Raw genomic sequence first — 19,708 nt, 5'->3', positions numbered from 1 at the left:
TTTTTTTTCCTTGTCAGTCAGAAACTTCGAGATTTGATCATTGACTTTCGTGAACCTCAGTTTATATCCTACCTCAGTTCTGTTCTTCCACATGATGCAAAGGATACAGTTGCCTGCATTCTGAAAGGTATGTGATAATGAGCATGTCTTCTACCATTGTTCTTGGTTGTATTTATAATGTAATGTATGTCATAGTCTGTCGTGTTATTTATTTAACTTGCAGTTATAATTTTTGGACATATTCTCTTAGGAAACAGTTTACATATACACTTTAACATCACTGTCACGTTTTCTTATTTTGAAAAGACCTATTGGGGGTGCCTAGGTGGCTCAGTCGGTTAAGCATCTACCTTCAGCTCAGGTCATGATCTCACAGTTCCTGAGTTAAAGCCCCTCATAGGGCTCTGTGCTGACAGCTTAGAGCCTGGAGCCTGCTTCAGATTCTGTGTCTCCCTTTCTCTCTGCCCTTCCTCTCTTTGTGCTTTATATCTCTCTCTCAAAAATGCATAAACATTTAAAAAAGGAGGGAAGGAAGGAAGGAAGGAGGGAGGGAAGAAAGAAAGAGAAAAGAAAAGAGAAAAGAAAAGAAAAGAAAGAAAAAGAAAGAAAGAAAGAAAGAAAAGAAAGAAAGAGACAAACAGATGTATTGAAGAACAGACTTGAATAGAGACTGCTTTCTTTTTTGAGAGAGAGAGAGAGAGAGAGAGTGTGTGAGTGAGCAGGGCAGAGGCAGAGAGAGGGAGACACAGAATCTGAAGCAGGCTCCAGGCTGCACTGTCAGCACAGAGCCCGATGTGGGGCTTGAACTCATAAACTGTGAGATCATGACCTAAGCTGTAGACGGGGCTTAATGGACTGAGCCACCCAGTCACCCCAAGGCTACTTTTCTTCTAGTTAATTTGCTCACTGAAATCCAACATTTTTTTTCCCATTATTTTAAAATTTAAATGCAGGTTTGAATAAACCTCAGAGGCAAGCAATGAAAAAGGTACTTCTTTCAAAAGACTACACACTCATCGTGGGCATGCCTGGAACAGGAAAAACAACTACCATATGTACTCTCGTAAGGTTATTATGCTTTTGCTTAGAAACTAAGTATTTAAATCAGCTTCTCAGTTCAGACAGTGTGATGTCTGCTATCAAAAGGGCTGAATTTTAAATCAAGTCTTCATTTCAAATTAACCTTTTAGAATGACAGGAGAAATAGAAAAACTAAGTCACAAAAAATTGTAATCATGTTGTAGGTTTCCTGCATTTAGGATTGTCTGAGATCTCTTTCTGTTGGTGGCATGTATGTCATTGTATGTTTTCCTTCCCTTTAAAAAATGCCTGGTGGCTCAGTCAGCTAAGCATCTGACTTGGGCCCAGGTCATGATCTCGTGGTTTGTGAGTTCAAGCTTCACATCAGGCTCTCTACTGTCAGCACAGAGACTGCTTCAGATCCTCTGTCTCCCTATCTCTGCCTCTCCCTTGCTTGCATGTGCGTGCATGTGTGCACACTTTTTTTCTGTCTCTCAAAAATAATAAATATTTCATATATAAATATAAATATTTATGTATATTTAAATATTATATAATATATGTTTATATATTATAAATATAATGTTATATTTATACATTTTTAAATATTTTAAAAATTTTAAATATTTAAAAATATTTAAAAATTTTAAAATATATGTGTAAATATAAAATATTTATAAATATAATATTTATATAATAAATATATAATTGTTTATAGAATATACATAAATATATAAATATAAATATTTAATAATAAACATTAAACAATAAAGTAAATAAAAATGATAAATTATATAGAAGTGGTTGAAATAGATTTTTCTGGTATTCTCCCTCCATGTCAGTAAATTTCTGTGCTAATCTTAGAATAACCAAAATGATGGCAACAAATATTTATCGATTAATACTGTGTGCAAGGCACTATTCAAAGTTCATATGTATTCAATTTTATTATCACTAATAATATGTTATTAACATATCCTTAATAACAATAATGTCATGTGATTGTCATAAAACACTTTAACTTAATAAAAAGTTACCTTGGCTCAGCTCTTAAGATATGCTTCCTAACTATTAAGTTTTCTGATTCTGTTTGAAAAATATAAGCATGTTAAAAATTATCTGGAATTAAAAATAATGCTATTTTCCTTTCTTTTATTCACTATTAGGTAAGAATTCTCTATGCCTGTGGTTTTAGTGTTTTGTTGACCAGCTATACACACTCTGCTGTTGACAATATTCTTTTGAAGTTAGCAAAGTTTAAAATAGGATTTTTGCGTTTGGGTCAGACTCAGAAGGTACATCTAGACATCCAGAAATTCACAGAGGAGGAAGTTTGCCGATCCAAGTCCATTACATCCTTAGCTCTTCTAGAAGAACTCTACAATAGTCATGTAAGTACAATTATTGCATGATAATGCCAACAGTAATTTTTGCAGCTAGAGTGATTGGAGTAATGACATTCTGGGAAATTCAGTCACGTTGACCAATTTATTAATTTATAATTTACTGTTTGCTTTTGAACTGAGACGAGGTTTCTGGTTTCTTATTCAGGGCTCCCATCTTCTAGATTAAAATATCCTAATAAAGGAAAACTTGTTGCTCTCTACTCAAAAACACTTCTGACACTAACTACCTGGAGTTAGTGCAGATTCCACAGGTTAGGGCTCAGTCCCAATAAGATTGTACTGCCCCTTTCAGTTCTCAGTTGTAAATCTGGGCCTTCTGTGTTATCTGCATAACCAGGCATAAATTGCGGTTCCCATGACCCCCTCCTTGGGTCAAGAATTTGCTAGAATGGCTCACAGAGTTCAAGTAAGTGCTTTACTTACTATATTACTGGATGTATTATGTAGGGTACAATTCAGGAACAGCCAGATGTAAGAGATGCATAGGGTAAGGAATGTGGAGAGGGGCATGGAGCTCTATGCCCTCTGCAGATGAACCACCTTCCCAACACCAGGTGTTCATCAAACCAAAAGCTCTTCAAACCCCTTTGTTTAGGGTTTTTACGAAGACTCCATCATGTAGGCCTGATTGATTAAATCATTGGTGGTTGGTGATTAGCTCAATCCCCACCCCTCTCCCCTTCCCAGAGGTAGAGGGGAGGGGGTGGAGCTGAAAGTTTTGACTCTTTAATCTCTAGGTTTGTTCCTCTGGGAACCAACTCCCATCTCATTAGCATAAACTGAGGTGTGGTTGAAAGGGATTTATTATGAATAACAAAAGATATTCCTCTCACCCCTTGCACTCAGGAAATTCCAAGGGTTTTAGGAGCTCTGTGCCAGAAACCCAGAGGAACACCAAACACATTATTATATTACATGTTACTATATTACTAATAATCGGGATTTCTTAGCAAGTTCAAATTCAAAGCAATGGTACATGAACAGACTTGTTATAGGTATTTCCAGACTTTGATATAGAACCTAGTTTTTATTTTATTATTTAATGTTTTGTATATATTTTTCTGGGAAGTGTTTTTGTTTTTGTTTTTTTTTTTAAAGATTTTATTTTTAAGTAATCTCCACCCTAAGATGGGGCTCGAACTCAACCCCCATGATCAAGAGTCACATGCTTTATTTACTGAGCCAGCCAGGTGCCCCTCTGGAATTAACTGATATTTTTGTCTGAAAAAAAAATCTCTTAAAGTAAATGTAATAGGCTGTTCCTTCAAGTCCTTTGTCAAATGTCTATAGCAGTTATTGAAAAATTTTGAAGTGGCTAAGTTGTATATCTGATTGACTTTTTAAAAATTAAACTTAGTATTTGAGATAACTATAGATTTGCATGCAGTAGTAAGAAATAATAGACATCATGTATATCCTTTGCCCAATGGCACCATTTTACAAAACTAGTAAAGAACTAGGATATTGACATTGATACTGTCTGGATACAGAATAGCTCCTTCAGAATAGCTCCTTTACCACAAGGATTACTTGTGTTGCACTTTTACAACTACACCCACTTCTTTTTTGCCCCACCCCCTCCTTAACCCCTAATAACCACTTGTCTGTTCTCCATTTCTACAATTTTGTCATTTCAAGAATGTTATATAAATGAGATCGTATAATATGTAATCTTCTGGGGTTGGTGTTTTTCACTTAGTCTAATGCCCTGGAGATTCAGATTGTTGAATGTGTCAATAGTTGGGTTTTTTTACTGGGGAGTATTGTTCCATTGTATGGATATACCACAGTTTGTTTAACCATTCAATCACTGAAAACATCTGGATAGTTTTTGGCTATTATGAATGAAACTGCTGGAGACAATCACGTACAGGGTTTTGTGTGAACCTAAGTCTATTGGATAAATGCCCAGGAGTGCAATTTCTGGATCATTTGGTAGTTGTATGTTTAGTGGTTTGTTTTTGTTTCTGTTTTTGTTTTTAAGTAATCCTTTTGCCCAACATGGGGCTTGAACTCATAACCCAGAAATTAAGAGTCACACACTCTACTGACTGAGCCAGCTGGGTGCTTCTCTCTCTTTTTTGATTCTGTTTTGTTTTTCCTGCCTTATGGGTTACTTGAACACTTTTTAGAATTCTATTTTGATTTCTCTATAGTGTTTTTGTGTGTATCACTTTGAATAGCTTTTAGTGGATGCTCTGTTGATCTAAGCATTACATTGTATATACATAACGTATAGTCAGTCCATTGATTATGTCATTTTACTAGTGCTAGTGAAGTTTGAAACCTTACTTCCATTTATGTCCCTTATCTTCTCCTGTTTATGATTGTCTTAAATATTCCTCCTACATAGACTGTGTCAGACTGTGTTCTAATTTTTGCTTCAACCATGAAACATAATTTGGAAGAAATGAAAAACCTATTGTATTTATCCATATTTTTGTTTACTATGTTCTTCTCTCCTGATGTTCCCTCCAAATTTGCATTCTTTTATTATTTCCTTTCTGTTTAAAGATCTTCCTTTATCCATTCTTTTAGGGTAGTGGGTCTGTTGGCAACAAATTCTCTTAGTTTTCCTTCCTTGTGAGAATGTCTTCATCTCTGAAGGATTATTTTGTTACTTACAGGATTCTGGGTAAATAATTTGTTTTCTTTTAGTACTGGAAAAATATTCTACCACTTTTTTAAGGATTCCATGATTTTTTTTTAAGTATTCTGTGATTTCTAATGAGAAATATGCTGACATTTGAATTAGAATATTTTCCCCTATAGCAAGTTGTTATTTTCTTGGACTCCTTTCCAGATTTTTTTCTTTTAGTTTTTAGAATTTTAATAATGGTGTGTATTGTAGTGTTTTTTCTTTTCTATTTATCACGTTTGAAGTTTTCACAGCTTATTGAATCTATAGATTTAATATAGATTTAATGTCTCTTGTCAAACTTGGGACATTTTCAGACAGGATTGCTTTTTCAGCCATGATTTCTTCTAGTGCTTTTTCAGCTCTTTCCTTTTTATTTTCTCCCTGTAGGACTGTGAAGACACAAATGTTGGATTTTTTGATAGTTCCACTAGATTCATTTATTTTCCCTCAGTCTGTTTTCTTTCTGTTATTTGGCCTGTATAATTTCTGTTTTTCTGTCTCTTGGTTCACTGTATTTTTCCTCTGTCCCCTGCTATTGAGTCTATTCCATGATTTTTAAATTTTTTTTTAAGTTTATTTATTTTGAGAGAGAGAGCGAGCGAGCAGGGAAGGGACAGAGAGAGATGGGGAGACAGAGAGAGAATTCCAAGCAGGTGCCACATAGGCAGCTTGAAGCCCTTTATTGGGCTTGAACTCAAGAACCATGAGATCGTGACCTGAGCTGAAATCAAAAGTCAGACGCTTAACCGACTGAGCCCCAGGTGCCCCATGATTTTAAAATTTCAGTTATTGTGTTTTTAGTTCTAAAATTTCCATTTGCTTTTGCTTTCATCTTCTATTTCTTTGTTGAAACTTTGTATTTTTTTATTTGATTCAAGTATGTTCATAGCTTTTCAGTGAAACGTTTTTATCATGGCTGCTTTAAAATCCTTGTCATATACTCTTGATCTTGGTTGGGGTCATGATTTCAAGCCCCACATTGGGTGTAGAGATTACTAAAAAATTTAAAAATAAACTTAAAAAAAGAAACTTTTGGAGCACCTGGGTGACTCAGTTGGTTAAGCGTCAGGTTTCGGTGCAGGTCATGATGTTACGGTTCCGGGTTTGAGCCCTGTGTAGGGCTTCGTGCTGATAGCTCAGAGCCTGGAGCCTGCTTCAGATTCTGTGTCTCCCTCTCTCTCTCCCCCTCCCCTGCTTGTGCTCTGTCTCTCTCACTCTCAAAAATAAATAAACATAAAAAATAAAAATAAAAAAACATTAAAAAATTAAAAAAAAATCTTTGTTATACAATTCTAACATCTGTTTCATCCTTGGAGTTGGCATCTATTAACTGTCTTTTTTTCATTCAGTTTGAGATTTTCCTAGATTTCCTAGTTTTGATGAAACCAGAACACTTTTATATTATTTAAAACTTCTGTTTAAGCTGACTTTCCTCTGACACTACTCTGATAGGGCAGGAGTGTATGCCACCTCATTGCTGCCAGATGAGAGCTGAAATGCAGGTTACCATTCAGCCTCTATTAACACATGGGGTGGGGGCTCCTCGTTCCTGCTGGATGGGGTGGATGTCTAGGTTCCCCACATGGTCTCCACTGACATTTTATGGTGAGCGCTTATTATCAACTAGCAGGGATGAAAGTCCCGGCTCCCTGCTTGGCTTCTCTGTTACTACCTCAGTAGGATATTGGGGTGCCTTTGCTGGCATCGGTGGGGGTTATGTAAGATCACAGTGTTTCCTGTGGTATTTGGCTAGGATAGAGTGGCTGTATACAAGTTTTCTGCATACAAGGCTTTGTCTTTCCTGTTCCTTTGGCTTTTGTTTGAGGTTTTTTTGTCTGCACCCATTGGCGCTCCTGGGTCACTAGCTTCTTCAGCTCCAAAGCTGGGATATGTGAGGCCAAAAGAAAATCCAGGGAACAAACTTCTGTGCTGTTCCTTGGGTCCCAAGGTGTCCACCTGGTCTACCTTTACTCCACCTTTCAGAGTCCTTATGTTTGTTTTATATATAATGTTTTAGAATTTTTATTTGTGTGCTTTGTGGGAGGAGGGAGGAAAAGTACTCCAGCTTCCCAGAAGTGAACTCCTGGTTCACATTTAAAAAAATTATCAGGGTGCCTGCCTGGCTCAGTTGGAAGAGCATGCGACTCTTGATCTCTGAGTTGTGAGTTAGAGCCCCCCACATTGGGTGTAGAGATTACTTAACTAAATAAATAAAAACCTAAAAAAAATAAACTTATTGCCTCTTGAATGTTTCAGATTTTCGTTGGGAAATATCCCAATTTGAGCACTGTTATAGTGTCCAGAAAATTTACTTGATTTTTCAATTGGTAGTAAAAAATTAAATTTTTCTTGCATACTGTAAATGTTTCAGAATTAAATAATATTGCGGGATTCCTGTTGTTTGGGACAAAAATCTTCTTTTTGAGCCTTTAATTTAAAAAATGGGAAAAGGAAGTTATGTTTCTTATATATATTAGATAACTGATCTATTTTCTTTGTTTTTAGCGTATAGTTGCAACAACGTGTATGGGAATAAACCATCCAATATTTTCTCGTAAAACTTTTGATTTTTGTATTGTGGATGAAGCCTCTCAAATTAGCCAACCAGTCTGCCTAGGGCCACTTTTTTTTTCGCAAAGATTTGTGTTGGTGGGGGATCATCAGCAGCTTCCTCCCTTGGTGCTAAACCATGAAGCAAGGTAAGCAGACATTGACATTTTAATTTTAAATTAGATTCTTCCTAAGGAACCATTTCAGTATACTGATAAGCCTGAATTTGATTTGTTGACAGAGCTCTTGGCATGAGTGAAAGCTTATTCAAGAGGCTGGAACAGAATAAGAATGCTGTTGTACAGTTAACTGTGCAGTACAGAATGAACAGGTATTTCTAAGAGTGTCAGCTATGAGTGATTTTTATGTTCGTTTTCATCTACCAGAACTAAAATTATTTTTGTAATTCCCTTAGTAAAATTATGTCCTTAAGTAATAAACTGACATATGAAGGAAAGCTGGAGTGTGGATCAGACAAAGTGGCCAATGCAGTGATAAACCTACCTAACTTTAAAGCTGTAAAGCTGGAACTGGAATTTTATGCTGATTATTCTGAAAATCCTTGGATGATTGGAGTATTTGAGCCAAACAATCCTGTTTGTTTTCTTAATACAGATAAGGTAAAAACAACAACAAAACCTAAGTATTTTCTTTGGTTTTTCTCCTTTTGTCCTATTGTTTGTTTGTTTGTTTATAACATTAAAAAACTGTTTTCAACGTTTCATGTATTTTTGAGAGAAACAGAGAATCAGTGGGGGGAGGGACAGAGAGAGAGGGAGACACAGAATGGGAAGCAGGCTCCAGGCTCTGAGCTGTCCGCACAGACCCTGATACAGGGCTTAAACCCGTGAGCTGTAAGATCATGACCTGAACTGAAGTATGACGCTTACCTGACAGAGCCACCCAGGCACCTCAAGTCCTGTTATTTAAATTCTTGAGTTTTTAATAGTGAATGCTTTAATAGAACTTACCAGTTAAAACTAGTGTATTTCTTTTACTTCAACACAAAAGAATCTTCTTTCTATTGACCCAGTATCTTTGGAAGGCACTTTATTCTGGGAATTAATAGATGTCAAAATTGACTTTTAAAGTAGGAAAGCTAGAAAGTTAACCAAAAAAAAAAAAAAAAAAGAAAGAAAGAAAGAAAAAAGAAAAGAAAGTGAACTCAAGTGTATAATTACATTTCTTAGAAAAGAAATTGGCATTGATGTTATCAAAGGGCTGGGTTTACAAATGGAGACTTTATTTTTTTAGAGGAGTTTTGGGTTCACAGCAAAATTGAGCTTGACAGTACAGATATTTCCCAAATACCACCTCTTGCCTCCACATATGCACATAAAGACCTCTTTACAAACTTGTCATTAAACGAAAATCTTCACAAGGACTTTAAATGACTTGATTCTTACTTCTAGGGACTAAGAAAAAGTTTTAACCTTGTACTTCAATAGTGTGTTTTATATAGTGCTTCTCAGCACTTGATTTGGAAGTCTTTATATGACTTCAGATAAGAATAGTTATCAATTGTATGTATGCATATAGTATAAAATAATTATATCTTTTGTTATTATGATCAGTGGAGTCAGCTTTGTTAAAAATAGGGCCCCTCTTGCAGGGGAGCCTGGCTGTCTCAGTCTGTAGAGCATGCAACCCTTGATCTCAGGGTCATGAGTTTGAGCCCCACATTGGGCATAGAGTTTACTTTAAAAATAAGTAAGTAAGTAAGTAAGAGGGGCGCCTGGGTGGCTCAGTCGGTTGAGCTTCTGGCTTCGGCTCGGGTCATCTCATGGTTTGTGAATTTGAGCCCCGCATCAGGCTCTGTGCTGACAGCTCAGAGCCTGGAGCCTGTTTCAGATTCTGTGTCTCCCTCTCTCTCTGCTCCTCCCCTGTTCATGCTCTCTCTCTCTCTCTCTGAAAAAGAAATAAACATTAAAAAAAAATTTTTTTTTAATAAATAAGAATAAAAATAGGACCCCACTGTGTACCATGATGGAATTTTCATTCTCTTGGATATTGCCCTTAACATTTCAGGTTCAAGGAGTAATAAATAGGGGCAAGTGGCCTCTGGGAAATTTTTTCAGTAAACTGATTTCACAAATGATTACATTTAGAAACCTCAATTCCAGTTTTTTAGTTATAATTTACAATTATTTTCCTCACCAATCATTTTTTGTTTTTGCTACTCAGTTTTTTTCTTTCTTAGCATCAAGAATCCAAATAAAATGTATTAAAAATAATCAAGATTGGGGCATTTGGGTCTCTCAGTCCATTAAGCATCTGACTTCACCTCAGGCCTTGATCTCATGGTTTGTGGGTTTGAGCCCAGCATCGGGCTGTACATTGTCAGTGCAGAATTCTCTCTCTTCCCTCTCTCTCTGCCCGTCCCCCCATGTGTATGCATGCTTTCTTCTCTCTCTCTCTCTCTCTCTCTCTCTCTCTCAAATAAACTTTTAAAAAAATGCAAAAAAATAAGTAAAAAATAATCAAGATTTGGTTGCCTGGCTGACTTAGCACAGCATGTAACTCCTTTTTTTTTTTTTTAAGGTTTATTTACTTTTGAGAGAGAGAGTACAAGCCAGGGAGGGGCAGAGAGAGAAGGAGACAGAGGATCCAAAGTAGGCTCTGTACTGACAGCAGTGAGCCCCATGAGGGGCTCAAACTGAGGAACCATGAGATCATGACCTGAGCTGAAGTTGGATGATCAACTGACTAAGCCACCCAGGTGCCCTGAGCATGTGACTTTTGATCTCAGGGTCCTAAGTTCAAGCCCCATGTTGGGCAATGGGGCCTACTGTAATTAATAATAATAATAATAATAATAATAATAATGTACAATCAACATCATTATCAAGATTACTTAAGAATTCTGTAGGAACAAAATAGTCCTTGGAGAGTTTTATCGGGGATGGTAGAACCTGGGGAACTATGGGCTTCATTATTTGTATAAAAGGCAACAAGATGGCACAAAAATAGACACTCAGATCAATGGAACAGAATAGAGAACCCAGAAATGCACCCATAAATGTATGGCCAACTAATCTTTGACAAAGCAGGAAAGAATATCCAATGGAATAAAGATGGTCTCCAGCAAATGATACTGGGAAAACTAGACAGTGATATGCAGAAAAATGAACCTGGACCACTTTGTTACACCATACACAAAAATAAACTCAAAAAAGGACGAAAGACCTAAATGTAAGACAGGAAGCCATCAAAATCCTAGAGGAAAATTCAGGCAAAAACCTCTTTGACCTCAGCCGCAGCAACTTCTTACTCAGCACGTCTCCGGAGGCAAGGGAAACAAAAGCAAAAATGAACTACTGGGACCTCATCAAAATAAAAAGCTCCTACACAGCGAGGGAAACAATCAGCAAAACTAAAAGGCAAGCGACGGGATGGGAGAAGATATTTACAAATAACATTATCCAATAAAGGGTTAGTATCCAAAATCTGTAAAGAACTTACCAAACTCAATACCCCAAAAAACAAATAATCCAGTGAAGAAATGGGCAAAATACATGAATAGACACTTCTCCAAAGAAGACATCCAGATGACCAGCTGACACATGAGAAAATGCTCCACATCACTCATCATCAGGAAAATACAAATCAAAACCACAGTGAGATATCACCTCACCCCTGTCAGAATGGCTAACGTTAACAACTCAGGCAACAACAGATGCTGGCGAGGATGCGGAGAAAGAGGATCTCTTTTGCATTGCTGGTGGGAATGCAAGCTGGTGCCGCCACTCTGGAAAACAGTATGGACGTTCCTCAAAAAATTAAAAATAGAACTACCCTACAGCCCAGCAATTGCACTACTAGGTATTTATCCAAGAGATGTAGGTACGCTGTTTCAAAGGGGCATGCACACCCCAATGTTTATAGCAGCACTATCAACAATAGCCAAAGTATGGAAAAAGCCCAAATGTCCGTCATCTCATGAATGGATAAAGAAGATGTGGTGTATATCTATATACAGTGGAGTGTTACTTGGCAATTAGAAAGAATGAACTCTTGCCATTTGCCACTACGTGAATGGAACTAGAGGGTATTATGCAAAGTGAAATTAGTCAGTTGGCGAAAGGCAAATATATGACTTCACCCATATGAGGACTGTAAGATACAAAACAGATGAACATAAGGGAAGGGAAGCAAAAAGAATATAAAAACAGGGAGGGGGATAAAACATAAGAGAGTCTTAAATATAGAGAAGAAACAGGGTTGTTGGAGGGGTTGTGGGAGGAGGGATGGGCTAAATGGGTAAGGGCACTAAGGAATCTACTCCTGAAATCATTGTTGCACTATATGCTAACTAATTTGGATGTAAACTTAAAAATAAGTAAATTATAAAAGTAAAAAATAAAAGGCAACAAGAATATGGAAAGAGAACAGATATTAGGGTCAGATCTAGGTTTGAATCCTAGTGCTATGATTTATTGTGAAGTCTTGGGCAAGTTACTTATCTTTTCTAGCTTCTGATGCTTATAAACTGGGAGATAACAAGGGAAGTTATGTGAAGCCCAATGTGTGGTCAGCTTTCACAGAGATTTTAATCTGAACTGTAGGATGTTTAAGATGGGCTGCCTCTGGGTGACTTTCTGAAAGTGGCCAATGTCATTCATTTTTATTCTTTTACCTTCAACTTTTATTTTTAATTTTTTTTAGAGAGCTAGAGTGAGTGGGGGAGAGGGGGAGAAGGAGAGAGAATCCCAAACAGGCTCCATGCTGAGCACGAGTCTCAATCCCAGGACCCCTGGCATCATGACCTGAGCTGAAATCAAGAGTTGGGTGCTTAACCAACTGAGCTACCCGAGCACCCCATCTTTTACCTTCAGTTTTTAAAATGACAATATTTTTCACTGCTCTCCACAACTGGTTGTTTAGTCTCTATGGCTACCTGTGTACTGACAGTACTCTTAACCTATTTTTCTTTTTAGGTTCCAGCACCAGAACAAGTTGAAAAGGGTGGTGTGAGCAATATAACAGAAGCCAAACTAATAGTTTTCCTGACCTCAGTGTTTATTAAGGTAATTTAAATTTTAATTTTGAGGGCTAATTAATATTAAAGTGAAATGCAGTATAATGTTAGAATGCAAGGAACGTAAGAATTAACGTTAATCCTTGTTCATTAAGATGCAGCCTGATTGCTTTTGTTCTGTTTTGAGAAAACTATCTAGGATATAATTTTTTATAATGGTAATTTGGGTTTCCATTTAGGTTAATTTTTTGTAACATCAGATAATTCTGATTGTGTCATGTAGGGTTGTAGTCAGTATGATCAGTATGGTTGGGGATTGGAACCTTCAGTGTAAGGGATAGCAGGGTGTAATGTATTTTTTGTACTTTTTTGTTAAATGGCAGCACTGTTGTAGTGGCATGCAAACCATTATACTGCCATGAATCAATAAAAATCAAGGGAGCCATGTTTGAGGAAATTACTTAAAAATTTTGTTTAATGTTTATTCATTAAGAGACACAGAGCACAAGCAGGGGTGAGGCAGGGAAAGAGGGAGACAGAATCTGAAGCAGCCTCCAGGCTCTGAGCTGTCAGCACAGAACCCAATGTGGGGCTCAAACTCACATGAACTGAGATCATGACCTGAGCCAAAGTTGGATCCTTTAACCGACTGAACCACCCAGGCGCCCTGAGGAAATTATTTAATCTCGGGAAATACAGATATAGATTTAGAGCAAATTTAGCAATTGTATTTACTCCTTGCAACAAGAGGATCTGTTATAAACATTAATTGGGCACACATTTAATAAAAAGCTTTAACAGAAATCAGGATTTTCATTTTCATTGTGTTTTTTTTCTGTTTAGGCTGGATGTAAACCCTCTGATATTGGTATTATTGCACCATACAGGCAGCAGTTAAAGATCATCAATGATTTATTGTCTCATTCTTCTATTGGAATGGTTGAAGTTAACACCGTAGACAAATACCAAGGAAGAGACAAAAGTATCATTCTAGTAACTTTTGTTAGAAGTAATAAAGATGGACCTGTGAGTTCATTGTATTTTCTTCTGATTTGTTTGGGACATTTTTTTCTTTTCTTTAGGTTGTGGTAAAAATGTAATGTAAAATTTTAAATCATCACCATTTTTCAATATACAGTTCAGTGGTGTTAAGTTTATTCATAGTGTTTTGCAACAGATCTCCAGAACTTTTTCATTTTGAGAAATTGAAACTCTATACCCATGAATAACAACCTTCCAATTCTTTGTCCCTCCAGTCTCTGGTAACCATCATTCTGCTTTCTGTCTCTGAATTTGACTGCCATAGTCACCTCATTTAAGTGGACTTGTACAGTATTTGTCCTTTTGTACTTGGTTTGTTTCATTCGGCGTGGTATTTTCGAGGTTCATCCACTGTGTAGTATGTCAGAAGTTTGTCCCTTTTTAAGGCTGAATAATATTGCATTGTATGGAAAGGGCACCTTTTGCTTGTCTGCTCATCCATCAGTGAATATTTGGGTTGCTTCCATCTTTTGGCTGTTGTGTTTGGGGCATTTTAAACATAGAGGCTTCCTTCGATATACTCTTAATTTTATATATAATTCCAGGGTTTGTTTTGTTTTGTTTTTTGCATTTTTACCTCTTTTGATTCCTGTTTCTAGATTATATGAGATACCTTCATAAGGTTCTAAAAATATATGTAGTAAAAAGTCTCCTTTCTACCAGTTCCTCTTCCACTCAGTTCTCACCTTTACAGATAATCAGAATTTTTTTTTAATGTTTGTTTATTTATTTTGAGAGAGAGATAGCATGCATGCACATGTGTGGTGGTTGGGGAAGGGCAGAGAGAGAGAATCCCAAACAAGCTCCACACTGTGAGCGCAGAGCCTGATATGGAGCTTGGACCCATGAACCATGAGATCATGGACCCAAGCTGAAGTCAGATGCTCAACCAACCGAGCCACCCAAGTGCCCCTGTTTTTTATTTTTTAATTTTAATTTCAGTATAGTTAACATACAGTGTTATATTAGTTTCACGTTTGTGATACAGTGATTCAACAATTCTCTACATTACTCAGTGCCCATGGTGATCATGTACTCCTACTTCCCTTTACCTATTTCATATATCCCTCTACCCACCTCCCCTCTGGTAACCACTAGTTTGTTTTTTAAGAGTTAACAGTCTGGTTTTTTGTTTGTCTTTTTTCTTTGTACATTTGTTTTGTTTCTTAAATTCCACATATGAGTGAAATAATATAGTATTTGTCTTTCTGTGACTTATGTCACTTGGCATTAGACCCTGTAGATCCATCCATGCTGTTGCAAATGGCAAGATTTCTTTCTTTTTTATGGCTCACAAGTATTCCATATGTATATATACCAATCCATTGATCTATCAGTGGGTACTTGGGCTGTTTCCATAATTTGACTGTTGTAAATAATGCTTAATAATCATTAGGGTACATACAAATTAGTGTTTTTGTATTCTTTGGTTAAATACCTAGTAAGTAGTGAAATTACTGGATCATATGGTAATTCTATTTTTAATTTTTTGAGGAACCTCCATTCTGGTGAGCACAGAGACTGATTCGGATCCACTGTCTGCCCCCTCTCTCTGCCCGTCCCCTACTCATGCTCTCTCTCTCTCCCTCTCTCAAAAATAAACACTAAAAACACATATACATGAAAACATATACATATATCTATATAGATAGATATTTTGATAGATATACACATACACACAAACCATGACACTTATATACAATAAGAAACTATGCAACTGTAAGAACAGAATGAAGTCTCTTTCTGTGTATCGACATGGAAAGATCTGTAAGCTGTTTTTTTTTTTAATTATTATTATTTTTTTAACGTTTTATTTATTTTTGAGACAGAGAGACAGAGCATGAACGGGGGAGGGGCAGAGAGAGAGAGGGAGACACAGAATCGGAAGCAGGCTCCAGGCTCTGAGCCATCAGCCCAGAGCCCGATGCGGGGCTCGAACTCACAGACCGCGAGATCGTGACCTGAGCTGAAGTCGGATGCTTAACCGACTGAGCCACCCAGGCGCCCCTGTAAGCTATTTTTTAAGTGAACAAAGGAAAGTCCTTTAGAGTACATACATTACCTTCTGTGTAAAAAAAAGGAAATATGAATACTGATTCATATCTGTTTGCATAAAGGAATTATAGGTTACCAAAAAAAAAAACCAAATTGTATATAATTCAACACCAAAAAAACCAATCCAACTAAAAAATGGGCAGAAAACAGGAATAGACATTTCTCCAAAGACATGCAGATGGCCAATAGACACATGAAAAGAACATTAATTATCAAGGAAATCAAAATCAAAATCACAATGAGGTATCACCTCACACCTGTCAGAATGGCTAAAATCAAAAACACAAGGAACAACAGGTGTTGGTGAGAATGTGGGGAAAAAGGAACCCTCATGCACTGTTGGTAGGAATGCAAACTGGTGTAGCCACTGTGGAAAAAGCAGACAGCCAGATGCAGGGCTTGAACTTACGAACCACAAGATCATGACCTGAGCTGAAGTTGGATCCTTAACCGACGAAGCTACCCAGTCAGTTTAATCATTCCTCTGAGTCTTCTGCTATTACAAGTTTTTATTGCTGTAACCAACAATGTTATAACGAGTGGATATAGCTTCAGTTCCTTAAATTATAGCTAGGATATTGCACCCAAGATAAAATATTTGTAAGTTGGTGTTGTGAACAAGTTTTTCCAACTGCCTATAGAATTTTAAATGTGTTGGTGAATCTTTTCTGCACTATATGCTTAAAGTAGGAAAATAGTTCACAACAAACTGTTCTTTGCTATAACAAACTTAAATATATAAGAAAACTCAAATAAATTGAAAATTATTTCTTTCAGCTTGGTGAACTCCTGAGAGATTGGCGACGTCTTAATGTTGCTATAACCAGAGCCAAACATAAACTGATTCTTCTGGGATGTGTACCCTCACTAAACCGCTATCCTCCTTTGGGGAAGTTACTTCATCATCTAAACTCAGAAAAATTAATATCCTTTTTGTTTTGTATATGGTCACATTTGTGCTTTGTGAGTATTTTATGTACTTGTATAATTAAAACTTAGTGTCCTGTGTTTTCTATGGGCATATTTCAAAGACCTGATTTTACAAAGGAAAGAGAGAAAACAATTGTCAGGAAGTTATTTTATTTTACTTTAATTTATTATTTTATGTTATTTTATTTTATTTTTATTTATTTTATTTTATTTTAGTTTATTTATTTTGAGAGAGAGACAGAGAGAGGGAGCAGGGAGGGTGCAGAGACAGAGAGAAAGAATCCCAAGCAGGGTCCGCACTGTCCATGCACACAGAGCCCAACAGAGCCCAACGTGATGTTCAAACTCACAAACTGTGAGATCGTAACCTGAGCCGAAACCATGAATCAGAGGCTTAACTGACTGAGCCACCCAGGCACCCCTATTTTATTTTACTTTATCATTATTTTTTTAAGTAGGCTCCATGCCCAGTGTGGACTCCAACATGGGGCTTGAACTCACAACTCTGAGATCAAGACCTGAGTTCAGATCAGGTTTGGACACTTAACTGAGCCACCCAGGTGCCCTGTCACAGGAAGTAATTTTAAGCAAAAACTGAAATAATGAAGGTGATGGAGAAGGATGATTTGTGAAGGGAGAAAGGGAAGAAAAGGGACTTGATCTGCTGCCCTAGGAGCAGAATGCATGTTTCTTACCCCTTCTGGATCCTCTCACAATAATTTATAATTATTTTTCTTTAATCTGAAACAGAACATTAATATAAACAAAAAGGGGTGCCTGGATGGCTCAGTCAGTTAAGCATCTGGACTCTTGATTTTGACTTAGTTCATGATCTCACGTTTGTGAGATCCAATCTGTGAGACTGAGCTCTGAGTCAGTCCCCTCTTTTTGCCCCTTCCCTGCTCGTGCTCTCGTGTGGAAAAATTAAATTAAAAGAATTAAAAAATGGAGAATTATTCCTAGTCATATTATGGGTTATTAAGATAAATCATCTTTTAAAAAATTATATGAAGGTCTTAGGCTATGATATATAAACCTTATTGCTTAGGTACATTATTATCCATTTAGCACTTCTTTAAACCAAATTACAAAATGTTGAATAATGTCATAAATGTCTTCCTGCAATTCCATTTTGTGTTAAGTATATCTTCCTTAATTTATTTTACATCATGGATCTTCCATCAGAGGAACATGAAAGTCTTTGTCATGTATTAGGTGGTTTTCAAAGAAGATAAAGCACTGTTTTCCTTGCTTTTCTTTCACTGGCATAGTGATCTTCTCTAAATATTACCTGTTATTTGTAATTTGGATATGCTGTGAAAAGTGTCTGGTTAGACTATGAAGATCACTTTTATCCCAAGGATATGAAATAATGTAAAATGTACTCTGCTCAGAGTTCCAGTTTTTTGTCTATTTATTTATTTTTTTGGTATAATCTTTTAAACATAAAGTTCTATCACTATGCAGAATTTAACACAGTATTGTTTCAGTATAAGTGTACCCAAAACTGAAAAGTATGTTTATACGTACCATAAGTATGTTTTTGTGTGACCTAGAAAGAGTTTGACAAATTTTTACCAGCTTTATTGATGGATTAACTCTAGGATCTGAGAAACTTTAAGACTAAAATTTCAATACTAATTTTATTTTATAGGTTTTTATCATATTTTGCTCATTCTTTAAGAGATTAGGGAAAGAAAATTATTTGTTTTTATTACCTAAGCACAGCCTTATGATGATGAAGACACAGGTGTGATTCTTTTCTGTGTTTTGAGATCTCTGATCCAAAGACCATTTTTCAGGATTTTTCCCCTGACTATTGCTTTTTGGTATAAGGTATATTTTTACTTTAAATCTAGTCTTTTAAACTATTAATTATAAATTTATTATTTCTCCCTAATTCCTGATTGCCCCTTAATCTCCCACTTGTTATTTTCAGTAGATTTTGATATAAAAGAAAATAATTCTTTTGAGAAGTTTTGTTTGCTGAATTGATGATAAAATTTATTTTCACCTATTGTTCATATGACCCTTTGTTTTGAAACACTACTTAGTTTTCTCTCTCTCTCTCTCTCTCTCTCTCTCTCTTTTTTTCTTGGGAATAAAGATATTTTTGTAAAATAATTGCCTCAAAATGCTTAAGTTAGGTAAATGGTGATCAATTTTAACTTTACTGTATCCATCTTCTGTGGGAGGATATCTCTCTCAAGGTTGTATTTTTTTTTTTAATGAATGTTAAATGTGTTAAAATTGTTGCTTCTACCTCACCTCACATGTTCCTTAAAAATTACTTGAAGTTTTTTATTAAATAAATTGTTTTCTACTGTTAGACCTTAGTATGTCAATTATTAATCCTGATTACTAATTAAGTTCAGGGTTGCCCAGCATTTTTTCAGGTAGTAACAAGTGAAATGTTGATAATGCTGTAAAGCTGTATATAAATACTTCTGTAGCACAAAAATGGAAACCATTCTTTTGGCAGGGAAAGAAAAGGCTTTTTGGAGAAGGTATCTTATTAAAGTCTGGTAAAGACTGGGTAGAATTGCATAAATTGTAGACAAATCTAGATAGAGGGTACAACAAATGGGAAAAGGAAAAGAAATGTATAGGCAACAGCAAAAATAGTTTAGTATAGTTAAAAGAAACATACAAGGAAGTATTAGAGACCATGGATTACAGACCATGATTCCCAATACTGGCACATGAAAGCAATTTTAATAGGTTACAACCAGCTTTGCTTTTAAAGGAAAATAGTGGAAAATATTAGGGTATATCACATATAAAAAAGACACAAAAGGGGTGCTGGAGTGGCTCGGTCAGTTGAGCATCCGGCTCTTGATTTCGGTTTAGGTCGTGATCCCAGGGTTGTGGGATCAATCCCTGTCGGGCTCTGCACTGGGCATAGAGACTGCTTAAGATTCTCTCCCTTTTTCCCTCTGCTCCTCTCCCCTGCTCGCTCGCTCTCTCTCTCAAAAAAAAAAAAAAAAAAAAAAAGACACAAAATAGAACAGTAAACTCCTCTATATATATATACTCATCACCCATATGTAATATACCCATCACTCGTATGTAATGGAAGATTTTGCT

At 36.3% G+C, this 19,708-nt stretch overlaps 1 protein-coding gene across 4 annotated transcripts in view; it reads left to right on the top strand.

Annotated features, from left to right (window-relative positions):
• The window catches only part of DNA2 (DNA replication helicase/nuclease 2), a 52,435-nt gene extending 33,485 nt beyond the window's left edge, over positions 1–18,950 (top strand). For all 4 annotated transcript variants that reach the window (XM_053207171.1, XM_053207172.1, XM_053207173.1 and 1 more), the window contains 10 exons: positions 18–127; positions 954–1,068; positions 2,192–2,411; positions 7,573–7,766; positions 7,859–7,948; positions 8,033–8,237; positions 12,555–12,644; positions 13,439–13,621; positions 16,469–16,617; positions 17,790–18,950. In XM_053207171.1, the coding sequence (XP_053063146.1) occupies positions 18–127; positions 954–1,068; positions 2,192–2,411; positions 7,573–7,766; positions 7,859–7,948; positions 8,033–8,237; positions 12,555–12,644; positions 13,439–13,621; positions 16,469–16,617; positions 17,790–17,856 (1,423 nt within the window). In that variant the 3' untranslated portion in view covers positions 17,857–18,950. The remainder of the gene's footprint in view (positions 1–17; positions 128–953; positions 1,069–2,191; positions 2,412–7,572; positions 7,767–7,858; positions 7,949–8,032; positions 8,238–12,554; positions 12,645–13,438; positions 13,622–16,468; positions 16,618–17,789) is intronic.
• The last annotated feature ends 758 nt before the right edge of the window (positions 18,951–19,708 follow it).

The sequence above is a fragment of the Acinonyx jubatus genome, chromosome D2 (genome assembly GCF_027475565.1).
Source record: "Acinonyx jubatus isolate Ajub_Pintada_27869175 chromosome D2, VMU_Ajub_asm_v1.0, whole genome shotgun sequence".
In the NCBI taxonomy this organism is placed as follows: Eukaryota; Metazoa; Chordata; class Mammalia; order Carnivora; family Felidae; genus Acinonyx; species Acinonyx jubatus.
Note: the sequence above shows the minus strand (reverse complement) of the source record. Positions and strands in the feature narration are given on the sequence as shown.